This window comes from Mirounga angustirostris, unplaced genomic scaffold, assembly GCF_029215605.1.
Source record: "Mirounga angustirostris isolate CCGP_5_RB_7025 unplaced genomic scaffold, mMirAng1.0.hap1 SCAF_12, whole genome shotgun sequence".
Taxonomy (NCBI): domain Eukaryota; kingdom Metazoa; phylum Chordata; class Mammalia; order Carnivora; family Phocidae; genus Mirounga; species Mirounga angustirostris.
Genome location: NW_026991720.1, coordinates 28,281,394 through 28,298,201, shown reverse-complemented (window position 1 = coordinate 28,298,201; position 16,808 = coordinate 28,281,394). Strand labels below are relative to the sequence as shown.

The 16,808-nt window shown below is 38.7% G+C and overlaps 1 protein-coding gene across 11 annotated transcripts in view; it reads right to left on the bottom strand.

The window, feature by feature from the left end:
* Nucleotides 1-16,808, bottom strand: part of CADPS2 (calcium dependent secretion activator 2) — a 517,989-nt gene that overhangs the window by 45,915 nt on the left and 455,266 nt on the right. For 8 of the 11 annotated variants that reach the window (XM_064574999.1, XM_064575000.1, XM_064575003.1 and 5 more), the window contains 4 exons: nt 12,011-12,166; nt 10,867-11,014; nt 10,135-10,149; nt 4,336-4,410 (listed from right to left, as the gene is read on the bottom strand). In XM_064574999.1, the coding sequence (XP_064431069.1) occupies nt 4,336-4,410; nt 10,135-10,149; nt 10,867-11,014; nt 12,011-12,166 (394 nt within the window). Of the gene's footprint in view, nt 1-4,335; nt 4,411-10,134; nt 10,150-10,866; nt 11,015-12,010; nt 12,167-16,606; nt 16,727-16,808 lie in introns of all 11 variants that reach the window. The other 3 variants (XM_064574998.1, XM_064575002.1, XM_064575007.1) reach the window with 2 other exon arrangements.

The following is a 16,808-nucleotide window of genomic DNA, read 5'->3' as shown; positions in this document are numbered from 1 at the left end:
CTCAGACTGGGTTACAAAAAAGCGCACATTTCGGGGCGCCTGGGTGGCTCAGTCGGTTGGGCGGCTGCCTTCGGCTCAGGTCATGATCCCAGAGTCCCGGGATCGAGTCCCGCATTGGGCTCCCTGCTCAGCGGGGAGTCTGCTTCTCCCTCTGACCCTCCCCCCTCTCATGTGCTCTATCTCATTCTCTCTCTCAAATAAATAAATAAAATCTTAAAAAAAAAAAAAAAAATTTAAGGGCGCCTGGGTGGCTCAGTCGGTTAAGCAACTGCCTTCGGCTCAGGTCATGATCCTGGAGTCCCGGGATCGAGTCCCGCATCGGGCTCCCTGCTCGGCGGGGAGTCTGCTTCGCCCTCTGACCCTCCCCGCTCTCGTGCTCTCTGTCTCTCATTCTCTGTCTCAAATAAATAAATAAAATCTTTAAAAAAAAAAAAAGAATAACGGGGGAATAATGGACATTTTGTCAGAAATCATGCAAGAAATAAAAGAGCAGAGTAAGTATTTAAAATGTTAGAAGGAAAAGTAACAACTGATATGGAATTCTTTACGTAGAAAATTTATCTTCAAAAGTAAAAGAGGAAGACTTTCTCAGACAAGGACAAACAGAGAATTTATTGTCAATAGATCTGCTGTACAAAATATGTTAAAAGCTTTTCTTCAGGCAGAAGAAGATGATACAGATCAGAGATCTGAACCTAATAATGAAAGAAAGGGCATCCTAGGGCACCTGGGTGGCTCAGTTGTTAAGCCACTGCCTTCGGCTCAGGTCATGATCCTGGAGTCCCTGGATCGAGTCCCACATCGGGCTCCCTGCTCGGCGGGGAGTCTGCTTCTCCCTCTGACCCTCCTCCCTCTCATGCTGTCTCTCATTCTCTCTCTCTCAAATAAATAAATAAAATCTTAAAAAAAAAAAAAAAGCGCACATTTTTTCCCCTCACAGTTCTGGAGGCTGGGAAGTCCACAAACAAGAAGATGGTATATTTGGTGTCTGGTAAGAACCCACTTCCTGGTTCAAAGATGATGGCATTTGGCTGCATTTCTACATGGCAGAAGGAGCTAGGGAGCTCTGTGGGGTATTTTTTTTTTTTTAAATAAGGGCGCTAATCCTATTTATGAGGGCTGCATCTGCATGACCTAATTACCTTCCAGAGGCCCCACCTCCTAATACCATCACCTTAGGGATTATTAGGTTTCAGCATATGAATTTGGGTTAGGGGAAACAAACATTCAGTCTACAGCACTCTTTAAATGTCTTTTTTTTTTTTTTTTAAAGATTTTATTTATTTATCTGAGAGAGAATGGGAGACAGAAAGCATGAGAGGGGGAGGATCAGAGGGAGAAGCAGACTCCCCACCGAGCAAGGAGCCCGATGCGGGACTCGATCCCGGGACTCCAGGATCATGACCTGAGCCGAAGGCAGTTGCTTAACCAACTGAGCCACCCAGGCGCCCTCTTTAAATGTCTTAAATGTCTTTGGGTTAGTCCACCAGAGATCAACATAACAGTCTCCGCAGTACCCTCTCTGTAATCTATTTGCTACAGGCAATCAGATGAATCTTCTTATAATGCAGATATGATTAATTCCTCACTCTTACTCGCTGCCTCCCCAACCCTTCCATGGCTTCCCAATGTTCTTAGATGAAGACATTAGGTTCCTCAGGTCTGAAGTTGGGCTTTTCACCATGATTCCACTCTGCCTCTTAGGCACAGAGTTGGGAATCATTAGTACATAAAATCAGAAGTGTGAAAGTCACAGAAATTTGTGGAATGAGCTCAAAAGAAGACTAAAGATGGAAGCCCATCCTGGGTTCCTGGGATCGAGCCCCGCATCAGTCTCCCCGCTCAGTGGGAAGCCTGCTTCTCCCTCTCCCGCTCCCCCTGCTTGTGTTCCTGCTCTATCTCTCTCTTTCAAATAAATAAATAAAATCTTAAAAAAAAAAAAGTACTGTTAAACTGCAGGAGAAATGATCCACAGAAAAAGACTAATCTAGATCTGATCTCCATATATAATAGCTAGTTACGTTAGGCTATTTAAGTTAAAATTAATTAAAATTAAGTAAAATCAAAATTTCAGTTCCTTAGTTGTCCTAGCCACATTTCAAGTGGTCTATAGCTACATGTGACTAGTAGTTACTCTACTGGATGGTGCTGGGTAAATATTTTTATACCACAGAAAGTTGTACTGAATAGTATTGATCTCTAGAATACCGTTTGCTTACTTGATTCAAACATACTATTTTTTCATTAAAACAGATGTATTTGATATAAAAAGAAATCAGTTTTTTACTTTGCCAGGAAAGAGTGCAGAGATGATGTGCAGCCCTGCCAGCCCCCTCTGCAACCCTCCCCCCACCAGCAGAAATCCTGAACTAGTCTCTTTTCCTTGCTGCCTATTTAACCCTTTACCAACTGCATGCTATCATGCAATTTAATGACTTCCAGTATGCCCCTTCTCACAAAACACAACTTGCACAGGAGAACTGTGAGGATGGGGAGGTGCCATCTGGGTAAAATCTCCCTTGATGACTCGCAGACAATGAAGGCACAAAGTTAACTTCCTTTCACTTTAGTGGGCTGTCTGTGCAGTGTTGGGAGCTGCTGTGCTGGGCTCCTGAGAGGTCGGAAATCTCCCTGCTCTGCCTCTGGAGCTTTGTTTTCCAGTGGTTCACCTCTCCCCCACTGGCTGCGTGCTTTTCCTGTTCACCTTTTCCCTTTCCACTTGTTGGTGACTGTGTGTTGTACGTGAAGGTGCAGGTATTCTTGTGGGGGTAGAAGTGAAGAGAATGAGAACAAACTGGAGGGGTGGTGGTATGCTAAAATCTTTCTGGCTATTTTCTATCTGAAGACTTGCTACCAAGGAATTCAGAAAATACCAAACCAAATAAACAAACAAACCCCCAAAACCCTGAAGAATCCACCCGCCTCCAAAATCAAGTATAATCCCACCATCCAGAGAAGCTCTGTCAACATTTTGGTGTTTATCCTGTCTTTACGCTATGTGATGCAAATTCAGATCATACTTTCCATTTCTAAAATATTAAGCTTTCTTTTTCACTTAATACTATATTATCAAACCTTTCCTTTATCATTAATAGTCTTTGAATGCATGTTTTCTTAATATAGATGTCCCATAATTTACTTTACCATTCCCTTCATGTTAGAGATTAAAGTTGTTTCTAATTTTTCATTAGAAGTAATGTGACCATATCAATGTATATATATTTTGTGCATCTCTCTGAGTAGGAAAAAGATGCAAAAATACTTATTAGGTTGAAGGGTATTAATGTACTCGATATAGTTCCAAATTATCTCTAGGAAGTCTGTAATGAATTACACTCCTGTAGACAGAAAGTGTGAGTGTCCCACCTCACCTTTTCTGAAACCAAGTGTTAGTTTAAAAACATCTATGCTAATTTGCTAGAAAAAGTAGTATATTCATAGTAGTTTTTCTTCATTCCTTAAATGATGAGTGAGGTTTAACATTTTTAATGCTTCTCGGGCATCTCTGCTTTTTCTTTTCTAAATAACATGTCCTTCGTTTATTAAACTGGGGGTGTTTTTTCCTTTGTTTTCTGTATATTCTTCCAATTTTTTTTATGAAGCTTGATTGGGGGTTCTCTGATCAAGCCTTGCAAGAGCAAGGGCTCCATCTGGTCCTGTGAATGTGCTGCTGGACCACGTCCATTCTGACTCCTCACCCTCTTGAGTTCCATTTTCCGTCTCCTTCCCTGGCAGACCCAGATCTTGAGTGTCAGCTCATGGCGGTCTGTTACACCTTGGTGGGATTTTAACTGTCTAATCATTCAATGGAATACTTATGCTTCATCTCTACTTATACAGTTACAGGCTACAGCCCTTGTCAGAGATATCTGGAGCATCAGATTGGAAACCGTGCGAGCCCCCCAGGAGAGGAGAACCTCAGGCTGCCAGCTTCTCCGTCTGCCCGTGACTAGCTCTAGAGCCTCAGTGCTGTCATCCCCACAAACAGGCTACACTCAATGACTGGTGAAAACTCAAATCAGCCCAACAGATAAGACAAATAGTCAGGGAACATAAATGTGAAATAATAAGGTCTTACTGGAAGACAGAGTTATTTTTAAAAGCCAACAGCTGCAAGAAAAGCCAAGATGAATTGTAAATCAAAAATCAAAAGTTGTTGACAAAGAGTGTTCACATTTTGTTCTGAACTCTTCTTGAAATCTGAACTTTTCTCGCGTCTCTTTATAAAACTATTTTTCAATTGGGTATTTAGAAACATGAGACAGATTTTTCTAAAAATTCCCAGCAGAATGATTTTTGAGTCTGACTTAAAAAGGTGAATAAATAATACATTACCTTTGAAACTAGCAGTGAAATGATTTCTTTTACAGCGTTGTCAATCAAATCATCTACTTTTGAATGGTATTGTTGCTGGATATCAAAAGACAAAGATGCATTAGTTGATGTGGACACAAAACTTTTGTCATAAGTCATAAATGCTTTAAAGCTCCTAGTTATGACATATCGGATTTACTGAAAATGATCATTTTGAACATCAGAAGAACAAAACCTTGAAAACGATCCACCCAATCAACACTTTTTACATTGTGGCTTGAAAATTTTCCCATGTGCACTGTTGAGTTAAGCAGCTAATGGGGTTATTATATAGATGAATTGGGTTCTTATTCTTATTCAGGCAGAGGAATGTGAAGGATACTTTTTGTCTTCTCCTCTATAATTAAGGTGGCCGTGTATTTTTCTAAAGGGTTGGTTTAGCTGGAGAAGCAAAAAGACTAGAAAAAGATTTAATTAATACAGCATTTCATGTCTGACAACTCTCATTCATAAGTTATTTTAAATGTGCTCTAGAAATAAAATGAGCTCCCAATTGTTCACTGTAAAAGGACCGTTTTGTCAGCGCAGGGAAGCCGCAGTTTATACAATTCTTACAATATGCTCAAGCAAGGGCAAAATTAAAATGTCATCAACAAAGGTGAATAGATGGTAACAAATTAATAGGCCATAAAGGGTATAATGAAACAGCACTCACTCCCCATAGTTTTATCACTGCTTCCTCATGAAAAAGACGCCTTTAAGTAAATACAAAAAAAGATGTATTTAAAATAAACCTGAAAGCCTCCTTTTTCGCTTTCTTCAGAGAATACGAGAGAGTTGCATTCTTAAATTAGCAGGAGCTTCGGCTTCTGCAGTGTTTGAATGCACATTCATTTAAACAGTAATTCTTGCTTTAGAAGCATTTATCTGACAGCCGATTGTCCCCAATAGCCACTTCAGAGAAAATGTGACTTGTAAAGACTAACCCTATCTTGAAGGTTCAAGGCTTCTTGGAACAGCTAACATAATGCATAGAGTAAAAGTACTCAGGTCAGTATAAACATTAGACCAACTTAACAGCTGCCGGATGAATGGTTTCCTAGGATGTAAGTTTTTGAAAGCTATTTTTTCTTCTGAAAACATGTCTCAAAGTTTCCACACACAACAAAACATCAACGTAGGTCTGCTTTGGAATACACAGGAATGATCCCCCCCGCCCCCCCCGCCCCCCGTAGGCTCTGACAGTTACAAGTGGCTATCTACCTGCATACATAAAAAACAGGAAGCCTAATTCTGGGGCATGTGAATTCTCTGTTCTGCATGTATGCGTGTGTGCTGACATGTGGTCTAAAATTAACCACACACACATGAACGTGGACCTTTCCCGGCATGTATTCCACCTAGTGAAGGGAAACATTATGTGTCTGTTTTACTGAAAGCCTTACTGATTCCCAAACTTGTGCTCCCCAGAGACAACTGGAACAGAAACACAGAGGGTGGATTTCTATCAGAGTAGGGCCAACTCCTTTGTTTTTAGAACAGCTTGAAGAGAAGGAAAAGGGGAGACAATAAAGAAAAACAACGGAGAAGAGAAAGAGCGTGGAGAATCTGGCTGCTAGTGGAGATAGCTGGGAAGCCCCCCCCAAACACAGGTACCAAAAGGTCCTGGGCTCCAGCTGAAGCTCTACAGCCGACCTGGTGTGAGGAGCTTATGCAAATGCGCTCTGCCCGGCTCCCTCTCCCTGCTCCTCTTTCCATAGCCTTCTCTCTCCAAATTGTGTCTGTGCAGCAGGAGGAAGTGAAACACCAGACTGAGGCTCCTCTTTGGGGTAGAACAGGAAAGGGATACACACAGGAGATGGGCTTCAAGCTCCTCACTTCCCTCTCCCCTGGAAAGTGCTACAGAACATACAGGGATCAAGGTGCCTAGACCTCTGAGTGGTTCCATGTTCTTAAATATACACTTGATAGGTTCAGTGCTTATCTGTATTTGCCATAGATTTCATTTTTTAAAAGATTTTATTTTTAAGTAATCTCGATACTCAGTGTGGGGCCCCAAGATCAAGAGTCGCATGCTTTACTGACTGAGCCAGCCAGGTGCCCCAGCCGTATGTTAATTTTTTAACTCAAGAGTAATCAAATGTCATCAAAAGACTATCGGATATAAAATTGTTGAGCTTCTACATTTTAAACTTTTAGACTGGATGGATTTGGACACATCTTAAAATCAAGAGATTGGCCACTAAAGAGGTTCCTTATACCCTTTTTATCGAAAGGCAGGGAAAGGCATGGACCGCAGGGGCCATCACATTCTCCTATAGTATACACCTTTAGACTACTGACACCTGATCTAGCCAAAAGCAGTGAGAGGAGAAGGAGGGAGGGGGTGAGAAGGGGAGCAGGGAAGGAGGAGGAGAGGGAGAGAGAGAGAAACACAAAAAAAATTAAAAAGGAAGAAAAGTATACTAAATGTACTACCCAAGGACAAACCCAAATAGGGTAAGGCTTGTTAGGTTTTTATGAGATTTTGCTATTGTAAACTTATCTGACTAGCTGGGACTTTCACTAATGTTAAAATTGCCGGGAACTTCCAGAATCTGTTCTAGCTGCACAGTCGGTGGAGGTGGTCTGGAAACACTGTGGGTGGGAGCGGCCAGGTGGCCTCAGAATTCATATTGTACATGTACATTCTGCAAAGAGAACAGCTCACATCTGCCACATAGAGATGATAGAAGGTTAGCTAGAAAGTTACTCCTCAGGGGATCCAGATAGCTTCCAAAGACAAACACAGACACACCAAAAGAGATCACAGAGAAGAATTTATCTGCATAGACATTTACATTACCTAACCTAAAATTGGTATATTTTATTTAGATTAACAGACTGAATTTTTGATAAAAATCTGCAAAGTTTTTGTCTGTAACAATAAAAATCTATAAAATTTCTATCAGAATATTTCAAATCGGATTGATAATCCTACATACCAGGGCTTTGGCAAATCACAGCCCATTTCTTCGACTTAATTCTCCCTACATTCACCCTCAAAAGTAAAGCATATGTGCTTCTCATATAAAATATGGCCAATAAAAGAGGCAAGATGATTCTATAAACCTGATGAAGTAAAAAGTAAAGTCAGATGACTCTGACTTTCGATCAAGATTAACCTTTAAGGAATTTGTACCTCATGGAGCCCAGGGAATTCAGGGATCAGACACGGGTCTGAACCCTGGTCCCCCTACACTCAGGTACATATCCTCATTTCACCTGACTGTTGTTAATGTAAACACTCCAGAAATGAAAACTAATCAAATGCCAGTATAATCCAGCATTCTTAAAAGATTTTGGTCCTTCTCTTGGGGAGAACTTTAAAGGCATTGGATTGTCAGTTCTGGAAATGGAAGCATTTTACTATAGTTGAGGACAAATCTTACACAAGGAGCCCCATTAATGTGCTTTCATCCTCAGTGGATGGGCCATCAGATGCTGGGGGCACCGAGGGCAGAGCATTACCTAAGTAAGACGAATGCAGTTGGTGGAGAACAACGATTTCTAAACACTGGTGGTTTTGTGGTCTCAACATCTGTCCCTGAGGAACTGGCCTGAGACTGCTGACTCATTACACACAGCTGTCGCATGAGCAGATCATTCGCTCACTAATGACTCCATTAAACACCATTCTGGGCTGCGGTTGAGCACGTTTGCATCATCATGTGCCACGCGAGAAAACGGAATCATAACTCAGGAGCACAGAAGGGGCTGCCTTGTGGAAAAGGAGTTGGGGAGGTTTCATCTCAGTAATGACATATAATAAATTTACTGGAGACTTTGGAGAGGTAATTTCCTAAAATTCAGAACACTATCCCTACTAGGTTTATCTATGTAAGCATATATTTCACAAGGTTCCAAATTGTGTAATAATCTAGTTTTTAATTTGTTGCTTACTACAGAATGAGGTCCACTGGCTCACCTCTGCATGTAACATATTTGCTAATTTGCAACAATTCCAAAACTTATCCCAAGCACAGAGAGGGAAAGCCTGTGCAATTACGTGGGTATATTTACTGGTGATTAAAAGCAAAGTATAAAATCCTTCTTTTGCACTGAAAGTCTTGTTTACCACTTTTCATAGTTGCTAATGGGTTTTACACCTGCACATTTTGAATTATATTAATTGTGTGAAAGTTGTGGGGAACTAATTGTCTCTGGGGAGAAGGTACAGGTGCAAATACAATGAACAGTAGCAGATTACTTTTCAAAGCCATTTACCTGTTAATATAAAGAACCGTGTGACAATGCAACAATGTTTTGTCATTTGTGTGTGGGCTTGTTTTTCTTTTGAGGTACTAGAGATAGTTGTTTCTTACAGGGGAGGATTTTTAAAGCGGTGACAACAAATCAGTCTGTTCATTCAACAACTATTTACCAAGTGCGTATTATGTGTCAGGTACTGCCATGTATATTAAAATAAAAGCAGATGGATAAATCCAGTATCAATGGGAAGAGGCAAGATGATTCTATAAACCTGATGAGAAATGGATGGACTTATAAAGAGACGTAAGACAATATTTCTGAGTAGACCATCAAAGGCTTACATCTGCGTATTGAAAAACATGAAAAGGTAGAGAGATGAGCTATTGATATCCAAGCCAGCTGCTTCCTCATTCAGATGATTAGAGGTAATAAATCATGTTGTAGGTGCTCAGGGAATGATAATTGCTGAACATTCTATAACACCTATCAATTACTTAATATATCTGTAAGGTTGTATGCTATGGTATTAGAAATACATCTTTTCCCCTTGAATTGCTCAAAGAATGAAATACGTGTACATGTGCATAAATTATGGCCAATTACCTAATGTCTATATCTGGGCTAACTAAGTATGAAATTCACAAATAGTGGGCCCTCTCATCCTCTTTCAGAGCTACCTAAGCCCTTCTACTTGGATGAGAATTGTCAGCCCAGTAGAGTCACCCTGAGTTTGACTCCTAGGTGGCAACTGTAAGACTTTACGTAAGAGTCAACATATCCATAAGCACAAAAACATTTTGACATCAAAACACATGTATAAAACAGATAGATATATATAGTATCTAGTCACTTTTGTATGCATAAAAATTTTCATATCATGTTCCTCTGAGGTTCTGGGTGGTAATTCAAGACAACCTTGTATGGGGGAGAGGAAAGGCTTCTGACACACAGGCCTGCCTCTTCCCTGCCTCTGTTACGGTAACTTCCCAGGCCATGAGTGGGAAGAAAGACTGTATCACTGGTGGGCATGTACATTATTGAAATCCACAACTGGGTACTTCTGCATGAAGTGACCTTAGGAATGGCCTCTTGGTCCTCAAATTGATTTAGAGGTACCCTGATATATACTATATGTCACCCAAAGCTCCAAATTTTTCTAGAATTGGTAAAAGTATATACTATAGATATATGAACCTTGAAAATATTAATAATCATTCTGCTTCTGAATTTATTTAGAATTTTGTTTAAAGGAGGGTGAATTCATTTTAAGTAATTTTATCCTTAAAAAATCTAAGAGCAGTTCGTAGATTCTGCAGCCTAACAGGGAAGAAACATTCCCCTTGACATTATTTAGGGCGTAAGTATTTATGTGTTTTAATGTGTCTCTGGGTATTGCTATGTTATAATAAGCTGTTAGTGTTATACGCATACATGGAAAACATAAACCTGAAAATGGAATTATATTAATTTGAAAAGATGAAAATAAAAAGTGTACGTTTACACAAATAGTAACTCAAATGAAAGTGTGCTTTTACAACAAAAAAAAAAAAAAAAAAAAGGAAGACTTACCCATTGACTACCAAACTGGATCATGCCATGGAGAAAAAAAAAAAAGACGATGAAGGAGAACATATGGGAAGAGTAAAGAAATGAACAAGTAATTACAATGAGAAAAGCAGCAACAGAATGTCAACTTAAACAGATAATCTAAGAAAAATAAATCCTTTTTCACCCAACTGCCACTCTCAACAAAAATAAATCATGGGGTAAAATAAGCTGTGTTTCTGAATATAGAACGAAACAAAACATGAATCAAAGTAAAAAAAATGGGACATTTATTAAAAAAAAAAGTCTAATTTTTTTTAGTACGTTTCTACTTGATCTTTAAAACATGGAAACTTTTGTGTAAATAAAAACATTTCATATGCTATTTTTTGTGCCTTGTTTTTTGAATGCAAACTCTGGATACTCTAGATTTGTATAAACAAAGCAGGTAGCTCTCTAGCTTTCTTATTTGCTTGTGAAAAGCAAGGGTTATGTAAATACACAACACATAAGGTGTTAAAAGCTTCAATGGCCACGTGTAAAATTTTGCGCAGTCTTCATTTAAAAAAGAAGAAACTAATGGGAGCAAAGGATAAAGGGCCTTCCGTTATTACAGTAAAGAAAAGGCCAAACACTTCTATTGGAAAACTTGGTCTTTTAATCTAATCAAGTGAGAGACTTCTGGAAACAGCATCCAGCACCCTCTGCCAGGGCACCCCGTGCTGCCTATCCATATGTGACACTCAGTTCACTTACCTCTTGTCCTCCATCCAGGGCACAAAGTTTGGTGCTTTGCTTTTTGGCATCGACTAATACATTAAACATTGTACACACGGAGGCAGGAATGCGCAAGTCAGTGGTTTTGCTTGCCTTTTGCAGCTTGACTTCAAATGCAGTTCTTGTTCTATTCATTAAAACATGAATCCAGGGTAAGAAATTCTGAAATATGTCTCACCTGTTTAGTAAAAGTGAAATCAACACTACAAGATGGCTAATTTAAAACATGCAAATAAGGAGTGTGGCATTGCTTGGGAGCCAGGGGTGGGATGCTCTTCTTTTTCAGGTGTCTCATATGAAAGATCAGGGAGATATTTTATATTAAACAGCTTTTGCAGTCATGCAGACAATATCTCTACTCAAAGGAAGCTATTTGTTACATCTAGTGTAAAACTTTTTATGGAAAAACCGCTTAGTTTTACTGAACTGCCTGAATTAATTTCCAAGTGTAAAAACCACTTGCTTCTCTGCATTAAAGCAGAACAAATCTTCTGCGTGAGGGTTTACCGAATAAAAAAAAAGTACAAGTCTGGAAAACCCTAAAACATCATAATTAATGTACAATGGAGAATGTATAATTCTTCTCTGTCACTTAGCCTCATAACTTATTTCTGATTAAGTTCTGAAGAATATAACTGGATAGTTGACGCGGAAAGCTCCCTTGACGTGGAAAGAGAATACCAGAAAACAGAAACACTGATGGCCCTGATCACAATTTGGGTTTGCCATCCCGTTTCACAGCAGACACCGTGCGTAATGCATAAAGTACTTAACTGCCCTTTTCCATATGTCTCAGGAAGTACTGCCTTGGGAATTGAAAGCACAGTATTCCCAAAGAGACAACAATAAAGCACCACAGAAAGGATTAATATAGTATGGATGCTACTGAGAAGGGTAATGTGAGGAGGCGTTTAAAAAAAAAAAAAAGTTTTAGGCCAATTTTATCAGTTACAGAGTTCTAGGAGGCCCCAGAATTTAGGTCTGAGAACGCAACGCTCATTAAGTTTTGTTGTGGTAGTACATATTGAAACTTTCCTTGTGACAACTAGGTAACAGGTACTTGGTGAAAAGTGCCACTCTGGGCGCTGGCGTACAAAGCAGCAACTTGAAAACACAGGTCTACCTTTTGACACAGGCCTCTATCATATCACTGGCCATTAGTTTAAGTCTTTGCTCTAAGTGGTGGGCAAATTCTTGTTCTGGCCAGTGCAGATCAAAGACAAACATTTGCAGTGCATCGAGTTTCCAAAAAAGGTCTTCTGATGTTGCTGAGCCATTGCTAGAAGAAAAAGGAAACATGAAGAGCATCATGAACTTCCACTGTTAGCTGTGAGGATAGCCAACACATTGTTTTTTGCCTTAAAATCTCTAATAATTGGCATTTTCTTTATTCAACCTTCTAAATCTCTTCCTTTTCACTTCTTAATGAATATGGTGAGGCAAAAAAACCAAAACAAAACAAGTAGAAATAAATATAGTAAGGTTTCATAGAAAGGGGTAGAATGCATAAGGGTACTTTACTAAGGAAAAGAAATCAAATTGTACATGGAAGAACAAAATTTTGAACGCTTTTTTACCAATCTATAGGATACAGATAAAATACATAAATATTTCCTCCTGCAAATTCAGAAGAGTATGTTCTATGCAAGAAAGTCCATATGACAGCTACTAGGAGCTTCACTCCTCTACTCATGCATACATGTGTCCCTTTGTCATCACAGTGGTTTCTGTCTACAGACAGGTACATAGCTTACAGATCCTTCAGTTTCTCAAGGACAGGGGAAGGGGAAACAGGTAGTGCAAGTGAGAAAACAGGCTGAGCAGGGAAGCAAATCTTATGCCTATTCTGAAATGCTTCATGACTTTTCTAGCTCATAATGAAACCTAACAGTATGATGTACAGTCTAACAGAGAAATGACATTCGGGGTGCCCTGAAGTGGGAACAAAATCATGTATTTCAGGTCATTCCATCTTTCTAACTTGGGGCCTGGATTTGCTATGCATTCACTGCTCCAGCAAAATTAATCCAGGGGACTAGAGTTTCAGACCATGTATGAAGGTAATTTGTAGCAAGGTACATATAATATTTGGGCAAAGGATAACACTACTACTTTCCATTATGCAAGTATATAGCCTAATAGGGAAACAGAGGTTTTGAGAGTAAAATAATCCTATGTTCAAACACGCTGAAACTTAATAGTAAAAGAGAACAAAAAGAGAAAAACGGTGCTGTGCAGATTCAGTTCTCCTCAGCTTTCCCGTAAGTGCTTAACATACACTAACCTAAAAATTGTATTGTTAGTGTGCAAAAGAAAAATAGAGAAATGAAATAATTTATCACAAGAGCCCAGTGGGAAACTTTTATAAAAATAAAATTCTTTTAAATACCCCCTTTGTTTAGCTAAACATATCAATTATTTGGCTTAAAAAAATGCCTCCTTCTCTGGCTAATTAAATGCTTATTTCCCTCCCCCACCTCCACCTCAGCATCTTTCCTGCATCACCAACCTCCTTTGTGTTCCTTCTCCCATCCTGCCAGTAATTCCTCAGGGTCTCCTTGCCTAGCTAAGATGTGCTCACAGTTAAGTTCTCAATGGACCATTCTCAGCAAAGCACTGAATGCCACCCATAGCTCTCTACTCAGTATCTCGTAACCTTAAAAATCAGTGCCCCCAAAGTATCATTAAATAAAGGAACCAGACAACACCATGTTGACATTGCTGTGAAAAATGTTAGAAAAAACACTATATTTATTTCTCCCTTTTGCCATATATATAATAAAAATAAGAGGAAAAAAATGACCAGGCAAAATCTTCTTATATATCCAGAGTGTACAGTGTGGTAAATTAGAGGACCTATATTTTAAGAGCAATTGAATCTAATTGGTTAAAGAAGCAAATCTAATAATTTTTTACTTTGGAGAAATATAAGGTAGCTATTTGAAACATGTATGTATTCTTAATAGCATAACAAAACAACAAAAACCATCATCAAAACAAAATCTGAAATAGTGAAGAGGGAATTCTATTGAAAATGGACTCTCTCATAACATATGACAATTAAATCTTCATAGGGAGTATGGATATATGTTTCTTCTGTTCTTTGATGCTATGGAATGATAAATGTGCTTAATTGGGAACATAATTAAGGTAACAAGTATTTGCTATAATTAAATAGAAAAAAATGTAAAGAGGTTTTCTCTTGAGCTGGAATTTATAACCTGCAATTTACTCAAAACTTTTCCATTTTAAAATTATTTTTAATCAGTGACCTATTCTGAAAGTATGATTAACAGATTAAAGAACTCAAACATGAATAATGGACTCTGAGATAACTTCCTAAAAATGCCAGTAGGAAACTTATCTTATTGGCACCTACTTTTAGAGCTAAAAAAACCAAAAAAACCTGAGAAGGAAGACATGGAGAAGCCCCTAAGGTGACACTGATACATTAGTAGGTAGGGATATATCTTGAAAGCATTGGTTATATTCTATTTTCTAATTCCTTATGTATATGAAACAGACTTTTTTTTTTTTTTTTTTGCTATTTAATGCTTTATAACGAAAGTTCAAAAAACTGGTGCCTGGCTGGTTCAGTTGGTGGAGCATGCAACCCTTGATCTTGGGGTTATGGGTTCAAGCCCCACACTGGGGGTAGAGATTACTTAAAAATAATAAAAATAAAATCTTTAACAAAAAAAAACCGCCCAGAACCCAAAAAGCTAGTGATTACATCATAACATTATAAGGAATTTTGAGCACCCTGATGAAGAGCCTAATGTTGATAATCCTAGCAGGTAAAGAAACAGTGATTAACTTGTAAAACATGTTTTTTATTTACTCAGAATGATGAAAGTATGAGCACTTTATTTACAAAGCCACAATTTGTCATGATTCCTGTCCTGAGATGCAGGTCATTTTAAAAAGGGGCTCCCAATAAATGAGATTCAGGTTTCACACATGCCTCAAAGCTAAAAAAAATAATGACACACACATACAAAATCTAAATTTCACAAGGTAATGCCCAAAATAATGTTTTCGGTTAAAATCAAGGGTGTTAAACAGGTGAGGAATGAGGAAAAAGAGGAGTTAAATTATAAAACAGTATTAAGAAGCACAAAAACACATAAACTTAGAAAGATACATTATACTTCCTAGATAATTGCCAAGCAGACACAGACACCACTCTATATACTATAACTGCCCAAAGCATTTGCCTGAAAGAAAAAGATTCACATGTAACCTCACATCCCAATAACTATCATGGGCACAGTGATGATGTTTAACTTGGAGAGATATTGTTAAGCTATTTTGCAAGTTATTCTTCTCCTTCTTGGTCTTCTTTCTTTTCTTGAGGGTATGCAGCCTTGGGGAGCAGATGTAACAGTGGTGGGAGGACAGGCAGAAAGGATGCTGGGCAAGTTCTTAGCCCAGCATCCTTATATTCTCTGGAAGCTGAACACATGAATAAGAGGAGTGAGAGCTTTGTGGTCAGGCAAACCTGGGTTCAAAGCTTGCCTCTGTCACTTACTTACTATGGGACCTCAGGCAACTTCTGTTTCTTAACTTCTTTATGGCTTAGTTTCCTAAGTCCCTAAAATAGGGACAATGACATTTACGTCCCAGGGTTGTCCAGAGGCTTAACTGAGAAAAAGATTTGGCACTTTACCTGGAACATAGTAAGTGTTCAATGAATGGTAGCTATTTTTCTTCTTGTAATTATTATTCTTTCTAGCTGATGTCATATGAGATCTTGGGCAAAGCATGGACTATTATCGAGTTCATTTGCTTGCTCTGAGTCTCATACTTTTGAAAACTATACAGTTAACGAATAATGATGATTGATGACAGTAATAATAATGATAAAAATCATAATGTAGCATAGGAATAGTTATTATTTATTGAGAGCCTAGAATGTGCCAGGCACTTTTCATCATTTTTTTCTTTTTTATCCTCACAAAAATGTCTTTAAATTAGGTGTCATAACATTTCAGCATTGGGGAAACTGAGGCTGAGAAAGATTTAATGATTACTAAACTAGGATCTAAACTCGAATTTCAAAGCCTGTGTCCTTTTTGTTTTAGTGACTCTCAGTTACTGAATCTGCAATAGGTGGGCTGATCACAATGTAGAGCTAACAGATATGGTTTTTATGATATAAAGATTATTTAAAAATAACAAAGTGCATCAACTGATAGATGGAAGGACTTGCTGGTGTTAGGAAATAAAGGACGATCGCTTCTCTGCAACCTGAAATATTATTTCTTTAAAAGTGCAACTAAGATAAAATAGAAAAACATTATATTCTTCAAACGATTCTTATGATGGTTTTCTTCATGTACAAGAGAAACTATGTGGGCAGTAATGAAGTTGGAGCCAACTACGGCTCCTAGATACTGTTACTACAGTGATTGCCTGAAGTGTGGTGTATCATTTAGGCTAGAGTCTACAACCTGGGTCACAAAATGACCTCTCACCTACAGATCACATATGAAGTAGATCAAGCCAATGAGTGGTGTTTTTTTTTTTTAATCTGTATCATTTATCATCGATTTGCTCAGCTTAGCTTGATAGCTTAAAAAACTCACACAAAACCAAAACATAGGATTCCTCAACCAATGATGATAAATGCCATGCAATCTGAACAAATGTGCACAGAAGACAGCCCAGGCCATGCACTAGCTAACACACCACCAGGAAATAAGTGAGGGATACACACGTGGACTCATATAAAGAAGCCATCCACGAAGGACGAGAAAAGCTAGGAATCTGTGGAAGATTAAGAGGCAGACTTGGAACTTTTGGAAGAGCTACATTGGGAAGACTGTTGGCGATATTCCTGTAGAGAAACAAACAACGTGGGAAGGGACCAGCATAAGCAATAACCACAGACGGCCATGTGTAAAGTCATAAGGTCAGGA